This window comes from Homarus americanus, unplaced genomic scaffold (assembly GCF_018991925.1).
Source record: "Homarus americanus isolate GMGI-L3 unplaced genomic scaffold, GMGI_Hamer_2.0 scaffold8020, whole genome shotgun sequence".
Classification (NCBI taxonomy): Eukaryota; Metazoa; Arthropoda; class Malacostraca; order Decapoda; family Nephropidae; genus Homarus; species Homarus americanus.
In genome coordinates, this window is record NW_024712315.1 from 357,501 (window position 1) to 365,593 (window position 8,093).

The following is an 8,093-nucleotide window of genomic DNA, read 5'->3' on the forward strand; positions in this document are numbered from 1 at the left end:
TTATTACGTATTTTTTCTAAGTTTAATTAATATACGAACCCGAACCCTGAACCCCGGACTATGAAACCGGATTCGGATCCCGGAACCAAACCCTGTATTCAACCTAACCTAACCTAACTTAACCTAACCTAACTTACACAACCAGTAATAGAGTGTACACAGGCCCACTCAGCCAGTCACAGAGTGTACACAGACCTACACAGCCAGTCATAGTGCACACAGACCTACACAGACAGTCATAGTGTACACAGACCTACACAGTGACAAGTGGCATCATATGTGTGTGTCATTTATCACGTGTGTACGCAGTTAGTGTCATCCAATGATGCCACCTCACAGTGCCATCACGACCTGTCACCATCAACCCTTTCAATACTGGTGATTTAAACTGCTCTATTGGACTCAGTTATTTAAATCACTATAGGCTATTTTGGTAATTGCATATAGATTGAGTTTACGTCCGATTAACCAATATGTTTGTATAGTGCTTAATTAACCGTATATACTGTATATTAATTACCTATATAAATTACTACTAATTGGAATCAAATATTTTAAAATTGATTTGTATTTAAACTGAAATTTCTTTATCTTCGTCAATCATTAGATATTCTGAACACCTTTACATATTAATTAATGATCTATAACGGCAGGTAAATTAAAAAAAAAATTCACTCTATGGGATATTGGCAAAGTATAACATTAATCTCAAAATTTCTATAGGCCTACTTTTAATAATATGGCATAATTAGCCTAACTTGATCTGCTAACATGACTAACATTACCACAACACAGGTACGCTATATTAAAATTCATTGATTGGTTTAGTTACACAAATTAATTCTGTGTATTTGACTTGTGGGAATGTTGTGTTGCTGAAACCAATGTTGGTGTGTTGGGGCAGAGACAGGGCGGGCAGGGCAGGAGCCCAGGGCAGAGGCAGGGCAGGGCCCAGGGCAGGAGGCGTTTCTTATCAGTCCTCAGTCAAGTATCTCGCTCGTCCTGTCACACACACACACACACACACACCCCACACACACACACACACACACACACACACTCATCTACCATTGTGTGTTTGATCTGTGCTTCTTATGACGTCACTAAATCCGGCAAGTCATCCTCATTATCTCGGTACAATGACCAGCCTCTTAGGTGTAGTTAATTAGTCTCAGGAGTCTTTCTGTCTGTCTGTCTGTCTTTGTGTCTGTCTGTCTGTCTGTCTGTCTGTCTTTGTGTCTGTCTGTCTGTCTTTGTCTGTCTGTATTCATTTATGTAATTATATTTGACGTCACGTGAAGAATAGACTCCCAGTTTATTCCTAACCTAACCTAATCTAACCTAACCTAACCTAATGTAGCCTAATCTAACCTAATCTAACCTAACCTAACCTAATCTAACCTAATCTAACCTAAGCTAACCTCACCTAATCTAACCCAGGTATCATTAGGGTGTTTAATCACCAAGAGAATTAAGCTGGAGGTGATTTATCCTCAGGTGATTCACTTGTTGTAATTAAAATAGAATGAAGTGAATTAAAATGATTACAGCAGGAAAAAACTGATTTATATCCGTGTGTGTGTGTGTGTGTGTGTGTGTGTGTGTGTGTGTGTGTGTGTGTGTTAATAGAATGATACACGATTATAGACCTTAATTACGTGTTATAGAACTGAGACCTTTAACAGTAGTATAATATCTCATGACAGTAACACAAGTAAGAGTTATTATATCAATTAAAGAAGGCGATTATAAGCCTTATTTATACACACCTGTTATAAAGCTTTTTAGGAGCATTATAAGGTATGGTCAATGGTTGTTTGTTAGTTTAAACCTACTCATAAAGTGACCTGAATTATGAGTCACTTGTAATGGGTTATGGGAAGGTTGTTAGATAGTAATGTTTATATCCGTTTACGAGATGCGATAATTAATTTTGTTGTTGTTTTTTTTTTACCCTTATTCGTAAGCGAGGGTGAGGTGGCTGAGTGGTTAGAGAACTTATTTTGTGTTTTAATGTTCTCTCGTTCGATCCCAGGGCAAGTCAGGTCACTGGCTTGTAAATACGTATCTAACTTTATAATTAGGAATTGAAGTTGGTGGGAGTCTGGTCATGAGTCAGGCTGCCCCTAGTGTAGTTAAGAATCACCTGATCTGATAATTACCGTAACCATTCTCTCCCTAACGAGCGGACAGACCTATAGTACCCTCTTGCACTCACACTCCGACTCTCATAATGTTTTCAGAGCCAAGTGAACAGCTCATTATTTTTGGTCATTATAATTGAAGTTAATACCAACGTGATGTATTTGTTCTACGCTAACATGTTGAGGCGTGTTTGTGTGTTGGTAAATAAACACTACTGCTGCCACGTGGAGGAGGGATGTATGTATGTCCGTGTGTGTGTGTGTGTGTGTGTGTGTGTGTGTGTGTGTGGGAGGAGGTAAAGTTAAAAGAAGAGAAAGCATTTCATTCTTACACGACAGCACTTTGGTTAATGATGCAAGCGTTGTCCTTAAATGGCGTCTAGTATGTGGCGGCTAGTAGATAGAGGCTAGTAGATGGAGGCTAGTAGATGGAGGCTAGTTGATGGAGGCTAGTAGATGGAGGCTAGTAGGTGGAGGCTAGTAGATGGAGGCTAGTAGGTGGAGGCTAGTAGATGGAGGCAAGTAGATGGAGGCTAGTAATGGGCGGCTAGTTGGAGGAGGTGGAAGTGGAGGCTAGTAGATGGAGGCTAGTAGGTGGAGAGCTAGTAGGTGGAGGCTAGTAGGTGGAGGCTAGTAGGTGGAGGCTAGTAGGTGGAGGCTAGTAGATGGAGGCTAGTAGGTGGGCTAGTAGATGGAGGCTAGTAGTAGGTGGAGGCTAGTAGATGGAGGCTAGTAGGTGGAGGCTAGTAGGTCCTCCCTCCCTCTACCGCCTTTTGCTTCATCTCTATTCCCGCCTCTTGTTACACCCGCCTCTACAATGCTCGGGTACTTTGGTTGATGAGAGCCGCTTGGGTACTGGGGTCCGGAGACGGGTATATCCACAACCCGCCTGGGCACTAAACCAAATCTTGCTCTTTTTTTTTTACATTTGATTACTCATAAGTTTGGTTTAAGTTAGGTTTAGGGTGTCTTTGGTTACGTTAGGTTGGTTAGGGTGGGTTTGGTTTAGTTTAGGTTTAATTTAGTGTAGGTTTGGTTAAGGGTAGGTTATGTTTGGTTTAGGTTAGGTTAGGTGTAGGTTAGGTTAAGGGTAGGTTAGGTTAGGTTAGGTTACCCATCGAGATAACACAATCAATACTTAAACCACGAAACGGCAGCTTAAAGATGACAACAAACCACACTCAAGCTTAATGGCTCACCGTCGGGCAGGACTGACAGACAATCACTCAACCAACCGTCGGTGGTCTAAAGTATCTACAAGTGTAATGATGTTTCAATATAGGCCTCTGTGTGTGTGTGTGTGTGTGTGTGTGTGTGTGTGTGTGTGTGTGTGTGTGTGTGTGTGTGTGTCTGTGTGTGTGTGTGTGTGTGTGTGTGTGTGTATGTGTGTGTGTGTGTGTGTGTGTGTGTTGTAAGAAGAAGAAGAAGGAAAAGACTAAAGTTAAAAAAAATGTAAAAAAGGGTCATTTTAAGTATTTCTTTCGTTCGAACTTTCTTTTAATGTGAAGGAAATTTTAAGTCATGAAATATTTAAAGTTTTCATATATTTTAGGTACTTTTTTAGCAACCTTTTTTGGTGGTGAAGGGACTTTTTTAGGTTGAGACATCTCCAGGTAACGAGGAACCGGTTGCTAAGGTGAGCATTGACAACCTAATTAGCATGAGGCTTAGAGAGAGAAGAGGGACGTATACCTTACCGCCGATAATTAGGTGGTGGAGCTCTGGGCTGGAGTGGATATGTGGATAAGTGTGGATAGGATGGTGAGTTTGAGTGTGTTTGAGTATGAGTGTATGAGAGTGAGTGTGTATGAATGTGTGTTAAAGGGGAAGAACGAAGCCCTCAGGACTGAACTCCTTCAGGTAAGTGTCCTGCCTAGGAGGACACCTGCGAAGGAGAAACAGGCATGGAGAGTGGGTGATGCCAAGGGGACTAGGGTCAGACTCTGGAAAGCTGACCAAGGTGTGGAGTGCAGTAACCCCTACCAAGTGTTGGAGGAAGCTGGCGAGGAAGAGAAGAGGCAGGACGGTGTGGTGCCAGGAGAGAAAAGGGCAGTTGTTCAAACCCTGCCCAGTGGTAAGGTCGTGGTAGTTGGGGACAGCCAGGTGAGGTTCTTAGATAGGACTTTTTGTGCAAGAGAGTGGTAGTAACTCTCGACAGGAGCTGCCATGCACAGGCCAACCGGCCTATTGCAGGCTCCTTATTTTCTTATGTTCTTATGTGTATGAGTATGAGAGTTTGAGTGTGTATGAATATAAGTATGTGTGTATGAGTGCGTGTGTGAACATGAGTGTAGGTGAGTATGAGTATACAGTATGTATGTGTTAGTTTGAGTGTATGTCATAAGTACATCTGCGACCTCTTGCCTGATACAACTTAATTTCGTTTCGTTGGTGTTATTTGGTGTTTAGTTCTGTTTCGTTCACGTCGCTGTGAGAGATAAGCGCCGTGAGGCTTTGTCCCCTTAATAAAGACTGAAGGTACCGCTGCTTCAGGAACCCCAAGATTCAGACTCATGAATCCGAAGCTCATGTGGACAGAATAACGCAAGAGTGTCTACTGCTTCGGGCGAAAGGACTTTGGGCTCTACTCGTACCTACAGTAAGGCGGAAATAAGATAAAGCTGGTGTGCACACATAACACCTCACTGCCACCAGCCACACGGTACACAGGACACTCACGTGATATCTGTCGAGGGCGATGGCGGTGATGGAGATGGTGGAGACGAAGATGGAGGTGGCCTGCAGTGTGCCCACCAGCCTGCAGGTGAAGGGCGTGTCCCCCAGCGGCCAGTACTGCGACAGGAGTTCCATTAGTGTCAGAGGCATCGTGACCAGGCACAGCAGGAGGTCTGAGATGGCCAGGTTGATGATAAAGACATTACGGGCGGTTCTCATGGCGGGTTTCCTGATGACCGCCATCACCACCAGGGAGTTCCCGGTAGCCCCGAGGAGGATGAGGACGCTGTAGGCGAAGATGAGGGTGTAAAACGCCCCGTCCCCGACTCGGCGATTCTTCTCGAACTTTTTGAGGAGATCGACGTTGATGCCGCCGGTGAGGTTAAAGAGGTGGGTGAGGTTGTGGGCCAGGCTGGTGAGGTTCTCGTTCAGGGCAGCGAGGTTCATCAGGTTAAAGTCTTCAGAGTCGAAGTCGAGGGAGTCGAGCGCCATGATGCTGGGGTTGAGGGAGGGTGGGGGGCCGTCCAGCCTCTTCCACCCCACCCCTGCCGTCTGCCACTCCAATGTGAACATCTTACCCTGTGTCTCTGTCACGTATATCTATGTGTACCTCCGTGTGTACGCCAACTGAGGATTCTCTGTGCACATCCTAAATCATGTACATGTATTGTTATGATGATCACTCATGTACGTTAACTGGTCTTTATCGGTGTACGTTATCGGTCGTGCGTGTGTGTGTATTTATGTATGTACAGCCTTCGATGTGTACAAACTTGATAATTGACGTAAAGAACGTTCATAGACAACTGTTCATAATGTTATAATCACCCGTGTAAACGACTGTAGCATCGTGTACATGTTATTTTATGTGCACTAATGGGATCTGTGTACACATATAAGGTAGTATATATCAGCTACTGTTCACGTACACACACTACCATATGAATGTTTACACGGAGGAAAAATAGTCAGTCGTTTTTATTTTCACATTTAACATTCTTTTTATATTGTCACGTGAATGTTTGCTCTCGGGTAAAGGAGACAGGCGTTCTTATGGTCACAAACACTATGTTTTCCTTCACTAACACACTGTGTACTGTATTACCGTCATACAGATGTTCTTCACACACAGGGAAAGGCAGAAGGTTCAGGCCAGCCAAGATAAGCTTACTTTTGGGGTCATTTCTTTACCTCGAACAAGAATACACAAGTTTTTTTTTTCCAGGATGATTACAAGTTTACGAGTTTATTATCATCCACATAAAACCCAAACATTTAGCTCATCCAAGTCTAAGATATTTGGGGGTCTAATTAATTTGTACAAGAGACGCTACTTTTTTTTCCAGGATGATTAATGTAGTGTAAACGCCACAGTAACTTTGGATTTTTGTTTTATTCCCAGGTTAGCCTCCGCAGTACAGCCACCTAACATGAAGAGCCAGATGGAGTGTTTGGTTCGTCATTTACGTCTTCCAGGATATTCTTGGAGGTAAGTGAAGCTGTTTATGTTAATGCACCTTTATATATCCAGTAAACAGAATCAGCTTAATGTTTAGGAAGGTTACAGTTTGTTTATACTAATATTAACCATTAAGATATACAGACCCAAAGCATGTTAGGTTTTACAGACCACACTCTGTTGACATCAAGAAGATTCATTGAAAATACATCGATTAAAAGTTTGTTATAAGTACAAACTCCACATTGTAAACACCGACACATTTATGAAGAACGAAGAGTAAGACACGTAATAAGTTTCTCTAGTTCCTGGCTCTCCCCCGAGTGACTGGTCTGGCTGACTCGGACCGTCTGTCCTCACGCTTCGCCTTCCTACAACGTTGTGCCGGGTTCTGGAGAGACGCGCGCCATTATATAACCTCGCTCTCCCCTCTGACACCTGGCAACTCCCTCTGTGAACCTGTTGCTGCACTAAAGTTTAATGTTCTTCAAATATATTTAGAGAATTACTTGGGTCTCCGGTTCCTCTCAGTACGTCCACAATACAGTGAAACCTCCATATAGCGGACTTCTCTCTCCATATAATCCGTTAGATGGGAGGTTTCATATCTAACGAAACCTCGATATAACGGAGTCTCTTCATCATATAATCCGTTAAATAAAGGTTTTACTGTACGCTAAAATGTAAGCAAAAAAAAAATATACAGCAATTGAATACTTTTTTTTAGTGCATATTCGCACATTATCTTAATTAACTTGTAAGTAATTTTCGCTACATTTGTTTAACCCAACACTCGGCATTATTGAAGTGACGGATGATGATGTTTCCTGTCTACGAGGGATGTGTGTGTGTGTGTGTGTGTGTGTGTGCATATGAATATCTAAATGTACGTATCCAATTATAATCTCATTGTAAAAAAATTAATCTCCTGACTTGTGGTGCTAAGTGAACCTATCTACTGTTAAGCTCTAGTTTCAGTGCAATTTTGTTGACATCTTTCCTGACGTTATTACTTCTGTTTTTTTTTTTTTTACCTTACGTTTCAAATTAATTAGATGCATATAATTATTTATAATGATATTCCGGCTCTGTTCTCTCGCTTCTATAAAACACCTCAACATATGTTTTCGTTATTTTCGTTATTTGTTATTGTTATGCCTTTGCTGTTGTTGATGATGTATAAAAACAAAAACCCTCTCCACTTTTGTTTCATTTTAACGTAACTACACTGGAGAATTTGTTATTGTTGTGTTTTTGTTGATGTATAAAAACAAAAGCACGGGCCATCTTGTTTTCACGGTGTCTGGTTGATTACTGCTTTTATTAAACACTTGCAGCACGCATATTTTCCTCCAGCCTTTCTCCTCACTACAGTTACGGTCACATCATCTGCATATAGAGCGGCCGTCATTCTCTGGTCACAAGGAAAATGTAATGAGATTTTCCTCGTGGTATGTTAGTGAATAATAACTGTAATTACCTAACCTAACCTAATGTAATCTTACCTAAACCTAACCTAACCTAACCAAACCTAATAACATACAGGTAGTTAATCATCAGGTAATCCCAATTTTCCCCACGATATGTTTAGTTGTTTATTTTTTTATGTAACTCTTGTTTGTGTTTGGGTACAATGTTTGCCAACTGTTGTTTACGTGTGAGGGGTGGTCGTGTGAGGATTAGTTCTGTTTGTTCGTTTTTTTTTTTTTTGTGAGGGTAATTGAAGTTTTTTTTTTTACCTTTAATTGTAAAAGTTATTGTATGGACGAATGATAAGTAGAGGAGAGGGGGAAAAGAACTTTGTTGTAATGAGA

The 8,093-nt window shown here is 41.7% G+C and overlaps 1 protein-coding gene across 1 annotated transcript in view; it reads right to left on the bottom strand.

Annotated features, from left to right (window-relative positions):
- Positions 1-6,651, bottom strand: part of LOC121860079 (neuropeptide F receptor-like) — a 93,857-nt gene extending 87,206 nt beyond the window's left edge. The window contains exon 1 of the mRNA XM_042357095.1: positions 4,824-6,651. Coding sequence (XP_042213029.1) covers positions 4,824-5,393 — 570 coding nt within the window. The 5' untranslated portion in view covers positions 5,394-6,651. The remainder of the gene's footprint in view (positions 1-4,823) is intronic.
- Positions 6,652-8,093: the final 1,442 nt, after the last annotated feature.